Source organism: Cucurbita maxima, unplaced genomic scaffold (assembly GCF_002738345.1).
Source record: "Cucurbita maxima cultivar Rimu unplaced genomic scaffold, Cmax_1.0 Cma_Scf00009, whole genome shotgun sequence".
NCBI classification, from domain to species: domain Eukaryota; kingdom Viridiplantae; phylum Streptophyta; class Magnoliopsida; order Cucurbitales; family Cucurbitaceae; genus Cucurbita; species Cucurbita maxima.
In genome coordinates this window covers 5215210-5236312 of record NW_019272025.1, presented here as the reverse complement: position 1 = coordinate 5236312, position 21103 = coordinate 5215210, and the positions used below count along the sequence as shown (strand labels likewise).

The following is a 21103-nucleotide window of genomic DNA, read 5'->3' as shown; positions in this document are numbered from 1 at the left end:
CGGGAAGGCCTTCTCTTTTTGGGCTTTCCATGGCGGTTTAGGCCCCACTTTTAGCCAGACCCATGCTGGGCTTTGATGGCCAGAAGAGCCCGCGAATTTTGAAATTTGTCTTATTTAATGAAAACTTGGCGGGTTATAATAGATATTTAAATTTATTTATTTATTTATTTTTTTTTTTTTTGTATTTTATAGGTACTTATCAAATTTTAAAATTTTAAAAATAATTAGCATATTAAATATAATTTTAAACTTAATATATTATAAATTTGAAAATTGCTAAATATTTAGATTTTATAGTTTATAAACATTGTTAATTTATCAATTTACATAGTGAAATGCTAAATTTTTAGTATTAATGTTTAAATACTAAATTATTAAAATTTGAAATTATATCCACANTTTTTTTTTACGGACTTTTTTTTTTTTTTTTTTTTTTTTTTTTTTTTTTATAATTCAACAAACAAAATTGAAAAGTTTGGGCCGAGGAAACCCAAATTAAAATTTGAGGGAAAAAGAAAAAAAAAAAGAAAAAAAAAACCGCCGCCGCAGCCTCAGCCACAGGCAACCGCAACCTACGCCGGCACGACGCTCTCCGCCACAGTCTCACGCCAACATACCTCTATCGGAAACGGTGCTGCAACATTTCTTTCTCTTCTCACTTTCACTCTCTCTGCTGCAACCACGCTGGCACGCCCGACTACCTAGCCTTCTTCTGTTCGTCGCCGACGGCCCTCTGCATTCCGTTGCTCGTCGACTAGGTCTCGTAATCCCGCTATCTCTCTACTGCTGAAATCGAAAGGATCGATTCTTTTTCTTCCTTTTTTTTTTTTTTTTTCCTCGTGTATTCTGATTTCTTCAATTCAGCCCATTCGAAAATAGGTAAAATTGGAATGAATTCAAATTTAATCTAAAATGCTGACAAATTAAACCTCATTCCAAAATTTGTTGGGAGAAATTAGGATTTCCAAATCAGATTGAATTTCAAATCATTTTTATTTTTATATTCAAATCAAACACCGGAAATGATTTCAAATCCGGAGTGTAATTCTCTAAGAATTAGGGACTCCATGCTATAAAAATTCTGCAGTCTTAGCTGCTTTCTTCTTTTGCTTTGTCGAGCTTTGCAGCGGGGGGTTTGAATGTCGATGGGAAGTGATACCACATGGGTTGGAAAGAAACCTCTGAGGCGAATCGGAGGAATGTCCGATGCCCTCTCAATTGCTGCCGATCTCGGTTTCTCTGTCTCTCCGCCTTCACAGGTCACTGATCCTTCTCTCTCTGTCTGCTTATACGTATTGTTAAGTTTTATGTTTCCTAGATGGATCTTTCGTTTTAAAAAATAGTCTTTGGAATCACTTGAAGAAGTTGATAGGTTAATGTGGCTTGTGAATTAGCTTTTGGAAATGGTATATTGCTTTCGATGAATTCTTGACAAGCATATTGAACTGGAAAAAAAGGTCAGCATCTCAGGGCAATTAGTTATACCTTGGATTTGAATTCAAATCATGGAACTTGGTAAATTTATGTAGCAATGGTTTAATGAAGGTAAATTTTGTTCGTTCATTACATTAAGAAAACGGGGTCAATTGCTTACTAGCCTCTTGACTGATGGTGTGAGATCCCACATTGGTTGGAGAAGGGAACGAAGTTCCCTAGCAGACGCATTTTAAAACTATGAGGCTAATGGTGATACATGACGGGTCATAGCGGATAATATTTGCTAGCGGTAAGTTTGGATTGTTACAAATGGTATCAGAGTCAGACACCGAGTGGTGTGCCAGTAAGGACTCTGGACTTCCAAGGGGGTGGATTGTGAGATCCCACATCGGTTGGAGAGGGGAATGAAGCATCCCTTATAAGGGTGTGAAAACCTCTCCCTAGCAAACACGTTTTAAAATCTTTAGGGGAAGCCCTTGAAGGGAAAGCCTAAAGACGACCGTATCTCCTTTTTTACTGCAAGAGTACACATGGGATACAAGTAATTCTGAATTTTTGTATCTATTGTAGTGCATTATTTGTGATCTCTGGTTTAATAGTACATCGCTACTTAGAATCGGAAACTTTAGAACTTGAAATTTTAAACGGGATAGTTTGTCTCATTCAGGAAGACCTGCAAAATATTTCTGCTGCTACTGGTGAGCAGGGTGATGATCTAATCAGAGTTTTACGAGAGCTTGCTGCTGTTCAAAGGAAAATAGCAGACCTTCAAGTGGAACTCCAAGGCCGTAAGGTGAGTATCCTGGGTTTTGCTTTTGTCAGTTTCAACTTTTAATGTGTAGGAAGTGTTCACCGTCAAAATGAGATAAAATTGTTGTGAGATCCCACGCCGATTGAGAACGTTGAGCCCCCAAGGGGTGGATTGTGATCTCACATCGGTTGGAGAGGAGAACAAAGCATTTCTTATAAGGGTGTGGAAACCTCTCCCTAACATATGCGTTTTAAAACCTTGAGGGAAAGCCCGAAAGAGAAAACCCAAAGAGGACAATATTTGCTAGCGGTGGTCTTGGGCTGTTACAAATGGTATCAGAGCGAGTCACTAGGCGGTGTGCCAGCGAGGACGTTGGGCCCTCAAGGGGGGTGGATTGTGTTCTTTATCCTTGTGTGGGAAACCTCTCCCTAACAGATGCGTTTTAAAAGCCTTGAGTGAAAGCCCGAAAGGTAAAACCCAAAGAGGACAATATCTGCTAGCAGTGGCTTTGGGCCTTTACAAATGGTATTAGAGCCAGACACCAAGCGTTGTGCCAGCGAGGACACTGGATCCTCAAGGGGGGTGGATTGTGAGATCCCACGTCAGTTAGAGAGGGAAGCGAAGCATTTCTTATAAGGGTGTGGAAACCTCTCTCTAATAGACACGTTTTAAAACCTTGAGGAGAATTACTTATATTGGGCCGTTACAATTGTACTTATTCATTGTTAATTTGCACGTTTTCTATCTATCTGGAGTTTATTATTGTACTGAATGAACTGAAAATATGTCCTTAGAATGAGAAGAATGTAACTCATTTGACACATGTGAGTGAAATGCAAAAGAAGATTGAGACTTTATCAAGGATTACTACCATATTGAAAGGTGTCATCCAGAATAAGGTGCTTTCTTTAACCTCTTTTTTCTTATAAACGACCTCCAAAATTGAGAGTAGGACCTCGGTTTTAAGAGGTCTTGTACGTTTCCACTTGTGTTTGAAAGATAGCAATACTTTGAACTTGAGCATGCATGATTCAAAGGCTATGATATCTCTTGTATCCTCTTCTCCTCATTCCCAAATATATTGCAGGATCGTATAATAGTTCGTCTTCAGCAACCGTATTCAGTCGATTGCATTCCAGTGGAAGCAGAATTTCAGGTTTGCCCATCAATGAAATGCTCAGTATTCCTTTACAATTTTCTTGTGTGTCTGAGGGGACTGAATTTTGGTAACATCCCATGACCTACTTTCCTAGGATTATATGAGAAAATGGCATATAAATTGCTACCCGAACCCTAAAACACCTCGTGTAACAACCCAAATCCACTGCTAGTTGATATTGTCCATTTTGGCCCGTTCCGTATTGTCGTCAATCTCATGATTTTAAAACATATTTACTAGGGAGAGGTTTCCACACCCTTATAAGGAATCTCGTGTAACAGCCCAACCCCACTGCTAGTTGATATTGTCCGTTTTGGTCCGCTGCATATCGCTGTCAACCTCATGATTTTAAAACGCATCTACTAGGAAGAGATTTCCACACCCTTATAAGGAACCTCGTGTAACAGCCCAACCCCACCGCTAGTTGATATTGTTCGTTTTGGTCCGTTGCATATTGTCGTCAACCTCATGATTTTAAAACACATCTACTAGGGAGAGATTTCCACACCCTTATAAGGAACCTCGTGTAACAGCCCAAACCCACCGCTAGTTGATATTGCCCGTTTTAGCCAGTTATGTATCACCATCAACTCACGGTTTTAAAACATGTTTACTAGGGAGAGGTTTCCACACTTTTATAAGGAATGTTGCGTTCCCTCTCTAACTGATGTGAGATCTCACAATCCGCCCCTCGTTCCCTCGAACCGATGTAGAATCTCACACCTCATTGTTTCAATAAACTTTTGTCTATTTCAAGGATAAAATTCTTCATCATGAGTGTATGATCATGTGACAAGTAGAAGAAAGTTTGAAAGGCATTGTTTTATACTGACTGACCGACAAACGACAATGCTTGATGGAAATGTTTTGCAGAAACAATTTTCCGTGTTGTTGAGGAAGGCTGCTAGTGATTATGGAGCTTTGACAGCTTCAGTTGCTGATCTCCAATGGAGTCAGAACTTTAGGGAGTCGCCTTCAGTGTGGGGGGTAACCCTAATTATCTCTTCCTCCTCTAATTTGATATTCACAAACACTAAAAGCAGCATTGGAATTAATCTTCTCCCATGTAGGAAATGCTTAGGCCCATCCCTGTAGCTTTAGCTTCTTGCACTGGATTCTTTGAAGCCATGAGTGCTATGAGGGAGTCCTTTGCAACACTACAGAATCTCCGAGTAGGTAATCCGAATCCATCTTTGCCTACGCCCCGACCCATCGATCCATCCCTTCGTGTCGTAGTCGATTCGAACTGCATCACACCACCTCCATGGCAATCCGAATCGAGCTTTTTTGATGAATTGGCCATCAAAAGCCTCCATAGACAAGAAAATTGACAACAACAAAATGAAGACGAAGAACACATTGAACAAGATTACTCGCATCATGTCGATGGCTCGAGCCATCGTAGATTGTTATGGACCCCTTCTTTGATCTGATTCTAAGGCCCAAGCTAATATCTTTTTTTGTCCCTTGATTTAAGGGTTATCATTTTATGTATATGTAAAATATCGATAAAATCGAATGATTTGTTAATTTTTTATAAAATCATTAGCCTAACTTTTTAACATTTTCTTTATTTAAAAACCATGGATTAATCAAAAAATAAAATTTAAAAAAACATTCAATTTCGTGATTCTCTACATCCTGTCGCATACTAACAAAACCCAAAGCTTCCAATTTACACCTCATCATTTTAACTTCCACGTGGACCTGACCATTGGCGCTCAATTTCCTCGAATAAAGCCACGTCAGTTTTTTCTTTGCCAGTGGGTCCCGCTTGTGATGATTGGTTCTCCTGCTGGACAGCGGGACCCGGTATTGGGGTGCGCATCTCTCCTTATCTATTATTATTGTATATTATTATATTTTCTTTTTGCTTTTTAATAAAAAGTGGAAAAAGAGAAGAAAAAAAAAATAAATTTTTTGTCTCATTTATTTGATTATTATATATATAAAAAAAAAAAAGGTTTATTGAAACATTAACAATCATTTTAAATATGAATAATTTCTCTGGTTGGTAAGAATTAAAATATTACTTAAACAATAACTTTGGTTAACTTTTAGAATTATACATTAAAAAAAATTATTCATTTATTTTTTTGGTTAACTTAATTTGAACTTTAAATATATTAATTAAGAATATATGATTTAAGTAAGGCATGTTGAATAATTTTATATTTTAAAAAATTATAAAAAAAATAAATAGAAGATATTATATCGGAAATAAGTTGGAAGATTGACCCAGAGACTCTTTCATATAACTAAAAATAGAGTCCACATGGCGTATTGGTTGCAGGAAGCAACCGCTAGATTTGTCCGCACCCGATCAATGCGGAGACGACCTACTCTCTCTCCTCCGACTGCTTCTCCTCCGAGATCTCTGGTTTTCTCTCTCTTCCTTCTTGTTTTCTCTAATGGCGGGAAGAGGCAGATCCCAATGCCTCCATTTCACCATGAACCCCTTTTCTCCTTTAAACTTCCTTTAGATGACAATATATGCCACGCTTCTGGTTTCACCCTGGACACGTTCTCTTCTCGCCTTCCAACCCATGCAATTCTTTCGATTTCTTTACATTTCTTTTCCCAAGCCTCATCGAATTCGGTGAATTGAAATTCCTTTTGCCCTCTTCCTCTTCACAGACGAGCGCCTTGAATTTTGGCGGATGAAATTTGGCGGTGATTGTTTTGTTTTGTTATGGAATCTCCCCTGCCTTGTCTTGGTTATTAATTAATTCTTGTCTTTGTATTAACATGCATCGGTTGCGTGTATGCGTCTTTCCGATTTCGGTGTCGTTTCTCAAAGCTGTAATTGGTGGTAACTTGGGAATCAGACTTGGCGTTAATGGGGAATGTTGATGATGATCGTTGTGTATTTCCTCTCACCAATTTACAAATCGGGTATGCTTTTTCTTCCTTGGATTAACTCCTTTTCGTTAAGAGTTTCTCTATTCGTTTATATGATTGTTGTTGAGGGTTTCTTTTTTTCTTTTTCTCTTTTTGAAGATGAATGTTGGGTTTGTCTGTTCTTTTTGTATTCGTTTAAATGAATTCGCGTTCAACTTGTTTGATATTCGAAATAATTTGAAGGATTCCTGTGTAATTGCAATGCTTTGACTGTATTTCTAATCGTATTGATGAATTTTTACTGGAGTTTCGGTCGCCGATTTCAATGGTTGGTGAATAGTATGTTTGTTCAATGTTCCAACTGTTTTTCATCAATTCAGCGACTTGCAGTCTTATCTCTCGGATCTTAGCCTCTTCGTGGCGCATGAGAGTAAAAAATTCTTAATTTTGGTGGACAATCGGCCATGGTTGAGAGAATTTGGTTCGCGGCCTGCTCGGTTGTGGCAACTGATGGTTACGAAGGTTTGTATCAAATTCAATCCTGTTAAACTTTGTTTATCAATTTTCTGATACTCAAACTTAATTACCTTTCTACTTTTCAGTCGAGGCTCTCTCCTTTTGCAAACAGGAAAGTACGGAGGGATAGAAATAGTGAACGAGTTGCTTATCAGAGACCCAAAATTACTAAGAAAAAGAAGTGTTTGTGGTTCTCATTGATCAATGCAGTGACCCTGTCTCAAAAGAAACTTCTTCTTCTTCCTATGCCTCCTGTGGAGATCCTTCGAAGATCTTTTATCCTAAACAATGAACTGCATTGCACATTGTATGGTTTTATTGTTTTTGAAGTTTCATGGAGCAATGTTAGGGGTATAAACTACTTTAATGAGCTTCAGGTACCTACCCTTCCACCTGCTTTGTCGGTTTTCTGTCTTGTAGTTGTCTGTGCTCAATCATTTTCATCTCACCTGCAGACGGATACCTCTCTGGCCGTAGAGTCTAAATATATGCAACGATGGGAATTTGATTGCATATCTCATGCTGCAGGGAGCGTATCTTCTTGGTTCTTGGGTTCACCCTCAGATGAGCAACTGTTGAAGAGTTATTTGGAATCAGTCACAGGTAATGTTAGTGTGTCGAATTAATTCTGACGTAGATAATACTACGAATGCAAGTATGTACGTTCTGTTGTTCACGTGTGGAGGCTATATCAGTGCACTGGTTGCATTGATTTTTAGATCACTTGATTCTTCACTATATTTAGGATGATTTACAAAGTGCTTTGTTTGATAATGATATTGCAATGCTTAGAGCCTATTGTTATTTGTAGCTTTTGTAACAACTGACATAGTTCTGGCTATGGTGTGCGGATGGATAGCACGATCCCTCGTCTTCTCCAACAAATTCTTTCTATTCGAGTCTCTAGATTATATCAATTATGTATTGCCTTCAAATGTTCGTCAACAAATGTAACATGATTATTATCCAGTTTTTATATTTGAAACTGCTAGTAGGATTTGGTTCAATCCGCTTGTATGATCTAAGCATGTCTTTGGTTGAAACTATTGAGTAGCTGATGGCTTACCTGCTTGAGCTAGCACCTGTAATGGCCTCGAAAGTGTCCACTTCACAATTTCATTTTCAATGCCATTTTTCAGGAGAAATTTTCTATGATGCTGTAGATGATTTTGATGATATTGAAGACAATTTCCTCAATAATAGCATTCCAATTATGGAGGACGAGATTATCTCCTACAAAAACTTCTGCATTAATAATGATCTTCTGGAGTGCACTGATGGTGAACTAAACTTACATTCTACGACTGTAGAAGACAGCGCGAATACACTACAGACGCCTCCTCCTACTGGTCCTAACAAGAGAAGAAAAGTAACTAAATTTATTGGCTCAGATAATGAAGATGATACCAATCTGGTTGAGATGGAGAACAGGACTAGTGGTTTTCCCAGTGTCTCAGAGATTTACGATGCTAATTGTCAAGATGTAGTTGAGGCTACACAATACAAAGATGTATTAATTTTGTTTAGGTTCAATGATCGCGACCTTCCATTTAAGTTAAAGCAAGTAATAATGTCCGATCTACGGTTGCTCACTTTGTTAGAAGCTGGTCTTCCATCTTGGGTCATCTTCCTTCAATCTTACCCGGTGTTTTGTCATGTCTATCGTCCGTGGATGTGCCCTTTTGCAAGAGCTTTGTATGTACTGGTATCGGTTATCACAGCTCTCATAGGATTCTATGATTTATACAAAAATGTCCCGCTTTTGAAGGCAGCAGTGTCTCGTTTGTGTGGACCCCTTTTTGATTGGATTGAGAATTGGGAGATGGTATCACGGATCAAATACTTGGGAACAATGTTGTTCTTACATAATTTTGAGAAAGCTCTTACATGGTTTCTTACTATTTCACGTACCACACGATCTTTTCTTGCAATTTTGGCTCAACCGTTGGCAAGTACGGTCGTGGAACTTCTAGGATTCCTTCTTCCTATTTGTAAAACTTGTATCAAAGTTGTTGGGAACTTCTTTTCAGTGATCTGGGATGTGATAGACTTTTGTGGCGATATGGTTGTTGACTCAGTTGAGTTGTTGCTCTTGCCAATATGGTTCATTTTCTCAACCTTGTGGAGCTGTGGTGGGTTTATACTGCTTTTCCTGTTTATTCCTTATCTTTTTCACTACATTTCTAATCCCCTCCTTTTTTCTGCAGTAACAATGATTTTGCTTCCTGCATTGAGGATCATTTCAGAAATACTATATGTTCCGATCAGAACCATTCTTTTGTTAGCTAGTTTCGTAACTTACATATGCACCGGCATTTATGAGATGTTCGGAGACGTAGGACAAGTTCTTAGTAGTGTTTTTCAAGTTGCTTCTGTTTCAGAGGTAACAGTTGCCACTTCTGAGGTTTCCATTTTGCGTACACTTTGGAATGATCTCTTCTCTCAGGTACTATACATCGAACAATAACTACTCGTGTTATACTGTGCCAACTTTTCAATTACTGTGGCGATTTCTTTGCTTCAGGTTTTTAGAGCTCTTAGAAGTATTTTAAATGGATTTGTTGCCTTCTTCACTGCCTGCAACAGACATCGGCTCAGGTTGGCTTCTGGTTATGCCAAGTCTAATTTCACAATTTTTTTTGTATAAATAGAAGAAAGGGTCACTAATTTATCACTGACTTCCATGATGCAATAGCATCTATAATTATGTACAGGAATGTTTTGAAAGATTATGCGGTCGAATACGAGGCTCAGAGCAGGAAGCAAGCAGCAGTAGACGCATGTACAAGCCCCAACGTCTGTCTAGGGTATATGGACAGGTTGTTTTCAATCTCATTCTTTCAAATAAGTAATGTAATGGTTATTCCCATAGTTCTTGGAGTAGTTTGTAGTAAAATTTTAAAGCCCTTGAGCAACCTGAGATCTAACGCCCGAACCTGTTCGATGATTTTGTTGTGTTCACAGTCCTTGGAAAACCGTAAGGTTCACACGGATTAGAAGTCTGTTGGCTTAAGCAGATGATTACGACGCACAGTAGATAATAATCCCCTCGGTACATTCTAATCGAAAGACATGGCTCGAGGCACATCTTAGCGGAGGAGGCAGATAACTATACCATACAAAGTAGCATGATTTTTTTTTTTTTTTTTTCTCTCCCTACAACAACACGGTTGGAGGGGGTTCAAATTACTGAAGCTCAAGGTAGCGAGAGATTATATGCCTGAATTAGTTGAATTATCTTTTAGGTTTAGGTTAAGTTGTATGGTCTTTTACCTTTTGTCCCTCCTAATTGAGATCAATTCTAGTTTCCTTTCCAGATGATGTGTTGTAAATCACCGGATGTAAATAACATGCAAAATTAGTGTACAGAATTTGCATGTTCCAAAGGTAAAAGATTTTTTATCGGGATGTTATAAAAAGAAAACTGATTCTTGAACCCCTTTCACGCTCATGTCACGTTGAGGTACTGCAGAAGAAAAAATTGCAAAATTCGATCCAATTTATCGTAATCGATTAGTTAACATGTTAGTTAACCATATTCTGAAACACGGAAAAAAAACATTGGCTTAAACATTGGCTTATCAAATTATCTATTGAGCCATGAAAAAGATTCCCATTGAAATAGGAGTAAAGGCAAGACGTGGGCATTCCGAAAACGTCCGGGTCGAAATATGATTTTCAAATTAAGTTCTGAATTAGTGGATACCGCCAAAGGGAGTGGCGATGCCATACGTAAAAAGGAAGAGACTAGGCAAATAGAGCTTTTGCACATTTTCGTTAATCCATGAACAGAATCTATATAGACACATAGGCCCATGGATCCATACATCTCGATCGGAAAATAATCAATAGTCGGAATTGATCGATATATAGATATAGCGGGGTAGGAATTTCCCGTCTAAATAAGAAATCAAATTGCAAACTGCAAGTGATCGCAATTTAAGAGCCAACATTGTTTTCTTTCCACTTTATTTGACATGACGTTCAAGTACTTTGACATATTATTCGAAAGATACGTGATACGAAGGAAGGACTAAAATGAAACGCTCAAGTACTAAGTATTTTGACATATTATTCGGGAGCGAATTGTGATATGACTCGAAATGAAACGAATATTGGATGATGAAAAATATTATAAGAAATATAAAAGTAAAGGTCGAATCAGCATTCTTTTTTGAAGCATTCTGCGTGGTTCAAATGAATTAATGGTATTCGCGATTCCAAATCATCTAGTAATGCTTCCTGCTGAAGCTTTCAAATGAAATTAAAATGGTCAACCATTTTCAACGTGGAGGAGGAAAAAACAGGTTGGTACATTGTAATTAACTTCCCAAATGTGCTACTAATGCTTCATGCTGAAGCTTTCAATCCATACAACCACCCAAGTAACAACAAGTGATACGAGAAGATAATAATAATTATATTGACATCAGGGATTAGAAGTCTGCTGGCTTAAGCAGATAATTATGACACACATAAAATACTAATACTAAAGGAGCATATCCAACACCCCACGGACTTCAACCACTGGATCCACCCGTCTGGTGCAACATTGCATCAATCTCATCCCCATCCTCCATCTCTAGCTGGGAAAAATTACATGCTTTTACTACAAACTTCATGAAATTTAATATTGGGATATCTAATGGTGCTTAGATTAGAGAAAGGGATACCTCGTCGGGGGTTTGCTCTGCTCGAAGACGACGACCATCGAATAGAAAAGCAATGGAGTTCAGATCCACAGATTGTCGATCACAGTAAGCATTCATTAGTTTCTTCAGCTGAGTGCTCCTTTTAATCCTGAAGAACACCTCGTTCCCATCCTATAGTAAATCAAAATTTCAGAATTAAGAGGTTAGTCTTTCACAAATACAAACCCATAATTTTTTGGTAAAGAAACAAACTTTGATGGAGAATAGTGAAACAATGCAATAAGGCATATTAAAAATAAGCCCACAATAGGAAGATCAATAAAATTATTTCCATGGAATGTATTAACTATGAAGATTAATACATTGGATCAATCGCTCCCAAGATAGAAAATTGTGGGACAGAAAAATGGAGCTAAGCATTCATAAGCACTTTCAATCTCCTTGCTCTTCCTAGCCTTAGTAAAAAAAAATAACTCAATAGATAGATTAAACCGATCGCCAACTCAATTCACTGTCATTTGTATCAATAATCACAACCAAGACCACAAAGCAGCATTCTTCTCAAGGTTTAAAAAAAAAAAAAAATTAAAACCACGCAGATGTACACTCCCATGGTATGTATTGCCTATTAAGATGGCTGATAGACTGTCTTAATTCTTCTGCTGCTTAGACATGTGCCAGACTTTACAGTACTATTCTTATTTAATTTAATGGCCGAACTGATCCTTTCGTTGAAATAGTGAAAGAATTGTGAGAAACTCCAACTCATAGAAGCTTAGAAAATCCATTCTATTTTTTAAGGCTTGGTTTAGAACACATTTACATGAATCTTTAAAATACATTAAAACCACTCCATTGGAAGTGATATTGAAAAAATCTACTTCGTAATGTATTCAAACAAAATGAACAAATGAATACAACCAAATTTCAGAGAAAACCCACAAATGCTCATGTATTCAAGCTAAAAAACACCCCAAAAGCCCTATTTGAAACATCAAAAAAGTAAATGTGAAGTCAATACTCGGTAAGGCCACAACCCAGCAGGTATTCAATCCACAAGTGGCAAATCCATCCCAATGAAAAGTATATTAGAAGAATATCAAAGAATCACTAGATTATCAAGGACAGGAAAGGAGGACCAGCACTCAGTCTTGATCATCTATGTAAAATTCACTCCCAAGTAACCCAGAAGTAGTTTAGCAGCATGGCACCTACGAAGTCTTCGCCAAAAGAACAATCAAAGCTACGACAGGATTTTGTTACCCAGAGTGAGTATAACAAACAAAAAGAAAAATGGAACAGTCTGAATGCGACCAAAACTGCAAATATTACAAAAACAAATGGAAACTATAATTCCACCTATCAATTAATTGACTTGGCTAGATTCTGAGAGAGAAAGTTTCGAAGGAAAAAAAAAAAAGGAACAAAACATAATTAGATGAATTTTTTTTTTTTTTTCATTTTCGGGATTCAATTTTCCGTAACAACCAAAAAGCGATTCAATAGTAGAAAGAGAGAGAAAAGAGAAGGCAAAAGCCAGAAAACATCAAGAGACCACAAACACATTAAAGAAATATCAGCAGCATTAAAACCTTCAAACATGAACTTAATTCCTCCAGAAAGAAACCAACCAACAAACCTGGCCTTTGACCTTCAGATTGATATGCGCCGATTGATCGTTGGGCTTTTTGTCTTCCTCCTGCTGCGTGTTCGTGACCCCCGACATTGTTCAATCTGCCGATTTGCCAGAAATTAGGGTTCAAATCCTTATGATTTCCCCGACTCCTGAAAAGAGGAAATGAGCATTTCCTTTTTAAAAAAAAAGAAATCATATATTTAAGTGACAGTGGGCCTATGGGCTCAGACTATATTGGGCCAAAAACTCATATACGGACCTGACTATCAACATAAATTTTTAATATAAAAAAATCATTTATATTGTTTTACGTAAGTACCCTTTTTGGTAATAACTTAAACCACATTTAATATAATATTTCCCCTATATATATAGTTTTAAAGAAATCCAGTGCATATGTTTATTTAATTGATTTAAATCAAATTTTCATATTCCTTTCCTTCATTTGCTCCTCCTCGACCACATGGACCGACTTCATGGGGATCAAGCTACTTATATATTGCAACCACAAGCATACTTTAACGTGAAAATTTTGGGTTTAAAACTTTGGCCAAATCAACTTTAAAACTTTCCCATTTAGTTTTTTTTTATTGTTTCTTATAATGTGATATTTTTATGGAGAATCTAATCCATTTATAGTTGTAGTATTCGAGTTCACTCCCACTCCCATGTTGTGTTAAGGTAAAGTGTATGGTACCTTCATATTGTGGCTAATCTTTCTTACCACACGCGGGCAAGCTTAGAGTGCTTGAAACTTACCACTACCATTTTCAATTCTATTCTTCTTATCATCCGTTCAAATTTCTCTACTCTATTCTATGAACTCTTTAACCTTCACAAATAAAACAGATAAACTATCCGTTCAAATTTCTCTACTCTATTCTTATCTTGTGAGGAATAAAAATGAACGGTAGAATGATGGCAGCTATATAGTCAAGTTAGATGCTCATATATATATATATATATATATATATATATATATATATATATATATATATATATGTGCAAATTGACCATTTTGCCCTCACTAATCGGGCTAACCCCTAAGCCAATTAAATCGGGATTTAGTTTCGAAATACTTGACATTAGAGATGGGGAGATCGTCTACGTAGGATTTCCGGCAATGGTGTCGCCGGTAAGCCTTCGTTCAGTCACCCGCGGTGGAGGGTCCGCACGGCGAAGAAGAAGAAGAAGAATCCCTCAGATATCCATTTCAAATCATTCACTAAGTGTCATACGGCACTTGCAATTTCCGGGATTTCCTCATTGGGATATAAACTCAAAAGTAAAATAAATAAATAAACAATAATAAAATACCTTGCTTACGAATACAAGAAGACTGAAGCTAAGAACGCAGACTGAATCAGAATAGACAAATGGGGAAGATGACGGTCAGATTTTATAGACGTCAAACACAAACCCTAATCGGGAAGGCCTTCTCTTTTTGGGCTTTCTATGGCGATTTGGGCCTCGCTTTTACTGGGCTTTGACTGTCAGAAGGCCCACCTTTAGGATATCCAAACATTTTAATATGATAAAGAAATTATAATCTTTAAACTTATTATAAAATTGTAATATCCTTTCATATAAGCCTTTCATGTACCCAACATTTTTTAATTAATTAATTAAATATTACAAAACATCTAATTCGATTCCCACTATTTACAAGTATAAAAGAATAATAATAAAAAAAACAATTCGAATATTATAAAATCCAAATTCCAAAGGATATTAGAAATTCCCAACACTTTTTTCTATCAATTGCGTTGGGATTCACGACGAGAGACTAAACCATTTTCAAAATCTTCCAAGTGGGTTTGGTATATATATATATATATATATATGAGGAGGAAACCAGGAAGGTACATTGTAATTAACTTAGCAAATAAACAGAGCGTTCAATCCATACAACGAGCCAAGCCAAGTAACAAGTGATATGAGAAGATAATATTGACCTCACAACATAAAGCATAAACTTTGGGAAGTCTTTCCAGAATCTACACCTAATATAAACCACCTGCAAGAATCTAAATGACCCACATTTTCCTTTTTCAATCAAAATACAGATACTAAAGGACCACATATCGCATATCAACCACTCGATCCACCTGTTTGGTGCAACATTGCATCAATCTCATCCCCATCCTCCATCTCTAGCTGGAAAACATTACATGCTTTTGCTAAAAATTCATGAAATTTAATATTGGGATATCTAATAGTGCTTAGATCAGAGAAAGGGATACCTCGTCGGGGGTTTGCTCTGCTCGAAGACGACGACCATCGAATAGAAAAGCAATGGAGTTCAGATCCACAGATTGTCGATCACAGTAAGCATTCATTAGTTTCTTCAGCTGAGTGCTCCTTTTAATCCTGAAGAACACCTCGTTCCCATCCTATAGGAAATCAAAGTTTCAGAACATACTTCTTTGGTACAAAAAAAATTAACTTTTATGGAGAAAAGTGAAACAATGCAACAAGGAATCCCACTATAGGAAGTTCAAGAAAACTATTTCTAACCAAAATTGATTAAGAACGAATTGATGTTATTATCAACTTGATAAAGAAGAATGAGGAGGAGAGGAAACAGTACAAGCTGAAGTGAAACAAGGAACAGAGAAGAAACTGAGAAATTAACTCAATAGATAGATTAAACCGGTCCTCCAATCAAATCACTATAATTTGTACCATTAATCACAACGGAGACCATAGAGTTAAAGAATTGTGAGAAACTCAACTCATTGAAGCTTAAAGGAACCCCACAAATGCGTTAGTACTCATGCTTAGATAGACATTCCAACAGTGCAGTTTGAAAGATAAAAAATGCAAGTGTGCAGCCAATGCTCAGCAAGGCTACAATCGAGCAGATATTCGATGCACAAGTGATGAGTCCATCCCAATGAAAAGTATATTAGAAGAATATCAAAAAATCACTGGCTTATCCAGGACAGGACAGGAAGACCAACGGCTATGTAAATTCACTCCCAGTATCCCAGATAGTAGTTTATAACAGCATGCACCTACGAAGTCTTTGCCAAAAAGATCAATCAAAGCTATGACATGAATTTTGTTAACTATTACACAAAAAATGGAAACTACAATTCCATCTATCACTTAATTGACTTTGCTAGATTCTGAGAGGGAAAGATGAAAAAAAAAAAAAAAAAAAAAAAGTTCCATTTTCGGGATTCAACTTTTGGTAACAACCAAAAGCGATTCGATCGTAGACAGAGCGAGAAAAGAGAAGGAAAAAGCCAGAAAGCATCAAGAGACTACGAACACATGAGAGAAATATCAGCAGCATTAAAACCTTCGAGCATGAACTTAATTTCTCGAGAAGGAAACCAACCTGGCCTTTGACCTTCAGATTGATATGCGCCGATTGATCGTTAGGCTTTTTATCTTCCTCCTGCGGCGTGTTTGTGACCCCCGACATCCTTCAATCTCGTCCGATTTACTAGAAATTAGGGTTCAAATCCTTCCGATTTCCGACTCCTGAGAGGAGGAAACTAGTTTTTATTTTTTGAAATAAGAAAATTGATATATATATGTGTTCCTGGGCCAGTGGGCTGAGACTATTGGGCCAAAGTATCATCAGAAATTTTATTTAAGAAATTTTTTTACGATAATACCCTTTCTTCTAATGACTTAAACCACATTTAATATAATATTTCCCCTGTATATAAGTTTTAAATGAATTTAGTGCATCGATGATTAATTGTTTATATTAATTATAACCAAAATTTTCCTCTCATATTTTCACATTCTCATACCTATATCTTTTATACATACCAAACCTAAATGAAACTACTCGCACACAAATTTTATTATTAAAGAAAACATAAATTCATAAAATAAAATAAAATATACATCGTATTACTTTGCTATTAATTTGTACTCAAAAGACGGTATAAAGATCAATCCAAACATTTCTAGAATAACAATATTTTAAAATATTTCACAAATTTTAACTTTTAGAACCACCTTTAAATTCATTATTATATACGTGTGAAAAGCATTGTTTGAAATGAGATCCGAATGATGTAATATAAAGTCTAAAAATAAAATGGATAGTCCCACAATTTTCAATCGCTTAATATTTTTTTAAATACACAAACTCCTAGTGTTTCAATTTTGTGTTGTACAAATTCCTACCTAATCAAAATGAATTGAATTTTAATCTTTTAATCGTATATTTAGTAAGTTTAAGAATTTACAAAATTATCAAAATACACAAAATTAAAATTTTATATTTGTATTGGACATAAAATTAAAGGGTTTAATGACCTAATAATTCTATATGCGTGGACAACCAAAATCTTCGGTTATCAATGGAATTTGGGACAATGGTGTTGGATGATGAAAGTCCCACCTCGGCTAATTTAGGAAATGATCATGAGTTTATAAGTGAGGAATACTAACTCTATTGAATTGAGACCTTCTGGTAAGCCCAAAACAAAGACAGAAGAGCTTATGCGGCTAATTTAGGGAATGATTTTAGTGGGACCAACATTTGATCCGACCTCACTCAGCTGACTTTAACCCCCGAGTATGCCAAGGGGCTTTGAGAAGAACAAAAGACCGAACAATCAGAAACCACTAATCATTATATATTGGCAAAGCCAGAATAGAAATCCATCAACACTACCGACTATGAAATCATTGCCCGTCATCACTAACAGTAGCAACCTCGAAAAATGAAGTCCAGTCCATATGGGAATGGAATCTCTCGTCATTCCCTCTAAATGGACCTAAATTAAGCCATAAAGATTATGGAGATGGTCCTCCAATCATTTATCAAGAGTTCACTGATGTCCGTAATAATAATTTCATATGGTGAAATACAGTTTCCAATACACTGAATGAATCCGACAAGAGTTTCATCAGAAACTAAAACGAGAATTATGAATTATTAGCTGATAAGGTGCATAAAGTCCCTTTGATTGATTGCTTTTTCCACTGGGCTTCAGGCTTCGAGCTTCGGCTTCGAAGGAACCAGGGACAGGGATGAATGATCAAACAGCTGAAAATTGTTACTGCCGTTTTATTGGTCCAAACAAATCAAACATTACACTAAACGCATGCACATTATAGTTCTTTTCACATGCAAAGAGTATTCATATCCAAAAGGAATACAGACAAGGGCCATGCCTCTCTAGTTGTGCCTTGCTTTTTATAATAATTTAGGGAAGGAATAACTTCAGGGTTATGAAGATTGAGAACTTTTAATATGAACTGTAAGGTGCTTGAAGGTTGTACTGCCCTAGGTCCACCAAAGAAATCTTGCAAATCAAACAGGGTGATTCAGAAAGAGTGCCGGCAGCTGTAAGTGTATAGAATACTTTGAGGTGTAAACATGAAAACATTCGTCATTATCCCCAAGGAAAAATGCAAAAAAGAAAAAAGAAAAGAAAAATCTCTAAATTACTTGGAAGGATTTCAGGGAAGTACTGTCTTTTCCATTTTATTCCAGCACAAGATCTACCCTCTGTAATCATTTTTCACCTCTTTGAGCATGAGAATAACATGGGATGATGCTTAAAGTCAGAGATATCAAACAGCTCCATAAACCTCTGGTCTGAAATTCTTGCTTTTGCAGCTGCAAATCTCTGGTACTCATCAAATACAGAAGTGAGGCACCACCTCTGCAATTTTCTAAGGCATCCCACAAGACAACCTGTTCGATGCTGGACAGAGAGAAGAATTTATAGATAAGCGAGTGGTGAGCTTGGATTCGTGGGAAGGAAGCATAGGGGGGAAACGGTGATTACCTTTCCTCTTTTGCAATGTATGAGAACTGGGTGATTCCTATCGTCTGCATTGAGAAATTAAGCTAATTAGATAACAACAATCTTCACAAAGTAATACCTAGTCAATCAGTTTTAAGATGATATTCAGTGGTACCAAGGACAACTTTTAGTGCTTCACGAATCATATCATCCGGAATGTTCACGAATGGCTCCTGAATACACAAATATTAATATCAACGTCAATAACTGTAACGGTAGTACTATGAAATCTGGCACAGTCAGGCATATATCACTCGTATTCTCATTTCAACTAGAACTAAAACCGTAGCATCATAGTACCACTTGCAGAGACCATAAATCAAGCATCCATACCGAGGTATAAATATTGAGCATTTGAAAAAAAAAAAATGGAGCAGTGAGTCACTGATAGCAAGGATGAAAACAAAGTTCACTGACAGGGTAGTGGAGGTATGGCTTACAAGGATCTAATGAAGTAGATATTCGAATCAACAGAGAAACGGAAAAGGATTACCAAAACTCAAGTTTCCTAAAACTTAAGAACATCTTATACTCGGTAATCAATGTAATTGAACCTAATATCACATGATATCGCTAGAAATTAATTTCCTGAACACATGATACAGTTAGTAACACAGGCAGATCAAATCAGGTATCTTTTATTGGCTGAGAAAATTAGTTTTATGTTTCAAATCACATGTTAACACTAACGGTCTAGTAGCTCAATGATAGATTTCGTGCATGTGGGCGTATATCAATCTCCAAATCCTCAAAAGATATCCCATGGCAACTTTGTTAAGTAATCAATATTTTCAAATTCTAAATATCAATCTCCGTAAAGCTGTTTCGTCTGCAGATGCAGAGGTGAAGGACTGGTATCACGTTCCATTATTTCAAGCACAACGCATTTCTCCTTATTGCATCTCAACTTCAAGGGACTGAGACCAAAAAGAAATTCAATCTTATTCTATACCAATTCTTGGATGAGCACAATTCCCACAATTACAACCTCTTCAATGATCAAGTTTTCACAGGTAGTATATATAATTGTAACAACATTGCAGTGCGAGTACTAGACATAAATATTAGAAAAAATTTCCACTGATACACGCCATAACTTATCCTTCAAACAGCAATTCGAGGACTAAAGCATAATATCAAGATCATGCAGAAATTCAAAACAAATATCAGTCTGAAGAGCCTGCAACGCCCAAGACATCCAGACTTCTGCCTTCTTGGAAGCTTATAAACTTCTTTCTTACTCGACGATGCAAGATCATTAACTATTCGAACTTCATAATTATAAAAGAAAACCTGATTACGTGATAAACAATTCCATGCTAAATTGCGCATGCGCTCTCCGGTAATGTTCCACAATTTAAAGTACGTGCCATAACGTACAGGGTGAACATCTACATTAACACAGTAATTTCCTAATCCAAATATAAAAATTATTACGTCGAATCGTTAACTAAGACAATTTAACTTAAAACATCAGCGGTTCTAATAAGTAAAGGAGACTCCAAAAATGAACGAAAACGCACCTTATAGCTTTCAATTCCAAATTGATACAATCTAATCCCGCTCGACTTGAGGAACTCCATGTTGTGTTCCGGATACGGCTCCGGACATAAACATCTACATCCATAAGTCGATGCAAAATCATCAATCCGTTCATCACACAAAGTCAAAACATAGATACTGAACCGTAAACGAGTAGAACAAACACAGGAAATGAAAATACTAGGATGAATACTATCCAAACGAAAGAACATACATACATAATGGAACGGAGACCTAGGGTTTGGAGGAAGGAGAAGTTAGCAGAGTCAGGGAAGCCGGAGCGGAAAATGCCATTATCAACCATGGAAAAGTTGAGAGGAGGGATATAGAGGCCGTCACCATCCCTCTCGCTGTCTTCGCATTCAACCAGCGACGAAATACTGCGATGGTGATCGATTGTATCGAACTCAATATTCCTGCACCTCTGTTCAGACTGATGCTTCAGGTTCTGCTCTTCGAATTTCATTACAGCTGAATAAGAAGAAGAAGAAGAAGAAGAAAAATGAAAAGATTATGACGACGACAATGGAAATACTGCGCAAACTGCGCCTTTATGTGGAAGAGAAAGAAGGAAGGAGAAGTCTGTGGGATCAAGATGGACATTCCATGTCTTCTGTGCCTCTCCAGCTTTCCTTTTTCTTTCTATGATTTTATTTTATATATATATATATATATATATTTTTTTTTTTTTTTTTTTTTTTTTTTCTCTTCCTCTGTTCTTTCTTGAGAGTGAACATAATAAATAATTAAATAAATAAAAGTATGGCGGGTGACTTTTGAGTG

General features: G+C 36.8%; 5 protein-coding genes and 1 non-coding gene across 10 annotated transcripts; 2 read left to right on the top strand and 4 right to left on the bottom strand.

Moving 5' to 3' along the window:
* The first annotated feature begins 487 nt into the window (after positions 1 to 487).
* Positions 488 to 4693, top strand: LOC111483881 (AUGMIN subunit 2-like). Its single transcript, XM_023130251.1, has 7 exons — positions 488 to 758; positions 1128 to 1259; positions 2105 to 2230; positions 2983 to 3087; positions 3276 to 3344; positions 4221 to 4334; positions 4418 to 4693. Exons 2-7 carry the CDS (start codon positions 1140 to 1142, stop codon positions 4676 to 4678), a joined length of 795 nt encoding a protein of 264 aa, XP_022986019.1. The 5' UTR covers positions 488 to 758; positions 1128 to 1139; the 3' UTR covers positions 4679 to 4693.
* An 853-nt stretch (positions 4694 to 5546) lies between these two features.
* Positions 5547 to 10107, top strand: LOC111483824. Of its 4 annotated transcripts, XR_002718420.1 has the most exons (10): positions 5547 to 6242; positions 6569 to 6710; positions 6791 to 7081; positions 7160 to 7307; positions 7844 to 8836; positions 8912 to 9150; positions 9229 to 9302; positions 9400 to 9523; positions 9669 to 9949; positions 9999 to 10107. XR_002718420.1 is itself a non-coding variant. In XM_023130156.1 (9 exons), the coding sequence occupies exons 1-9, from the start codon at positions 6187 to 6189 to the stop codon at positions 9699 to 9701; spliced, it is 2100 nt and encodes a 699-aa protein (XP_022985924.1). In that variant the 5' UTR covers positions 5547 to 6186; the 3' UTR covers positions 9702 to 10107. The 4 variants fall into 4 exon arrangements, 3 of the variants coding, with proteins under 3 accessions (XP_022985924.1, XP_022985925.1, XP_022985926.1); XM_023130156.1 differs by having other exon boundaries at positions 9669 to 10107; XM_023130157.1 differs by having other exon boundaries at positions 6183 to 6242; positions 6348 to 6710; positions 9669 to 10107.
* An 877-nt stretch (positions 10108 to 10984) lies between these two features.
* Positions 10985 to 14364, bottom strand: LOC111483904 (small ubiquitin-related modifier 1). The gene is made up of 4 exons (XM_023130280.1): positions 14310 to 14364; positions 12996 to 13141; positions 11378 to 11527; positions 10985 to 11290 (listed from the first exon to the last, which is right to left on the bottom strand). Exons 2-4 carry the CDS (start codon positions 13080 to 13082, stop codon positions 11225 to 11227), a joined length of 303 nt encoding a protein of 100 aa, XP_022986048.1. The 5' UTR covers positions 13083 to 13141; positions 14310 to 14364; the 3' UTR covers positions 10985 to 11224.
* LOC111484635 lies at positions 14208 to 14264 on the bottom strand. Its single transcript, XR_002718560.1, has one exon. It is a non-coding gene; the product is annotated as a small nucleolar RNA U49 (small nucleolar RNA).
* Positions 14365 to 14835: 471 nt separating the features above from the next.
* On the bottom strand, positions 14836 to 16523 carry LOC111483905 (small ubiquitin-related modifier 1-like). 2 transcript variants are annotated; one of them, XR_002718429.1, is made up of 4 exons: positions 16339 to 16523; positions 15236 to 15385; positions 14952 to 15149; positions 14836 to 14915 (listed from the first exon to the last, which is right to left on the bottom strand). XR_002718429.1 is itself a non-coding variant. In XM_023130282.1 (3 exons), the coding sequence occupies exons 1-3, from the start codon at positions 16423 to 16425 to the stop codon at positions 15084 to 15086; spliced, it is 303 nt and encodes a 100-aa protein (XP_022986050.1). In that variant the 5' UTR covers positions 16426 to 16523; the 3' UTR covers positions 14836 to 15083. The 2 variants fall into 2 exon arrangements, 1 of the variants encoding a protein (XP_022986050.1); XM_023130282.1 differs by having other exon boundaries at positions 14836 to 15149.
* Positions 16524 to 18001: 1478 nt separating this feature from the next.
* On the bottom strand, positions 18002 to 20961 carry LOC111483891 (probable tyrosine-protein phosphatase At1g05000). Its single transcript, XM_023130265.1, has 5 exons — positions 20539 to 20961; positions 20302 to 20395; positions 18894 to 18951; positions 18761 to 18804; positions 18002 to 18676 (listed from the first exon to the last, which is right to left on the bottom strand). Exons 1-5 carry the CDS (start codon positions 20784 to 20786, stop codon positions 18491 to 18493), a joined length of 630 nt encoding a protein of 209 aa, XP_022986033.1. The 5' UTR covers positions 20787 to 20961; the 3' UTR covers positions 18002 to 18490.
* Positions 20962 to 21103: the final 142 nt, after the last annotated feature.

Coding starts and splice junctions, on each gene's coding strand:
- LOC111483905 (XM_023130282.1), bottom strand. CDS start 16,425: ATGTCGGGGGTCACAAACACGCCGCAGGAGGAAGATAAAAAGCCTAAC. Junction 15,386..16,338: donor ATCTGAAGGTCAAAGGCCAG/GTTGGTTTCCTT, acceptor GATTTCCTATAG/GATGGGAACGAGGTGTTCTT. Junction 15,150..15,235: donor CAGAGCAAACCCCCGACGAG/GTATCCCTTTCT, acceptor AATGTTTTCCAG/CTAGAGATGGAGGATGGGGA.
- LOC111483904 (XM_023130280.1), bottom strand. CDS start 13,082: ATGTCGGGGGTCACGAACACGCAGCAGGAGGAAGACAAAAAGCCCAAC. Junction 11,528..12,995: donor ATCTGAAGGTCAAAGGCCAG/GTTTGTTGGTTG, acceptor GATTTACTATAG/GATGGGAACGAGGTGTTCTT. Junction 11,291..11,377: donor CAGAGCAAACCCCCGACGAG/GTATCCCTTTCT, acceptor AATTTTTCCCAG/CTAGAGATGGAGGATGGGGA.
- LOC111483881 (XM_023130251.1), top strand. CDS start 1,140: ATGTCGATGGGAAGTGATACCACATGGGTTGGAAAGAAACCTCTGAGG. Junction 2,231..2,982: donor TGGAACTCCAAGGCCGTAAG/GTGAGTATCCTG, acceptor ATATGTCCTTAG/AATGAGAAGAATGTAACTCA. Junction 3,088..3,275: donor AAGGTGTCATCCAGAATAAG/GTGCTTTCTTTA, acceptor AATATATTGCAG/GATCGTATAATAGTTCGTCT.
- LOC111483824 (XM_023130156.1), top strand. CDS start 6,187: ATGGGGAATGTTGATGATGATCGTTGTGTATTTCCTCTCACCAATTTA. Junction 9,303..9,399: donor TGCAACAGACATCGGCTCAG/GTTGGCTTCTGG, acceptor ATGATGCAATAG/CATCTATAATTATGTACAGG. Junction 9,524..9,668: donor TGTCTAGGGTATATGGACAG/GTTGTTTTCAAT, acceptor TTGTGTTCACAG/TCCTTGGAAAACCGTAAGGT.
- LOC111483891 (XM_023130265.1), bottom strand. CDS start 20,786: ATGAAATTCGAAGAGCAGAACCTGAAGCATCAGTCTGAACAGAGGTGC. Junction 18,952..20,301: donor TTGGAATTGAAAGCTATAAG/GTGCGTTTTCGT, acceptor TTGTGTATTCAG/GAGCCATTCGTGAACATTCC. Junction 18,677..18,760: donor TACATTGCAAAAGAGGAAAG/GTAATCACCGTT, acceptor CTCTCTGTCCAG/CATCGAACAGGTTGTCTTGT.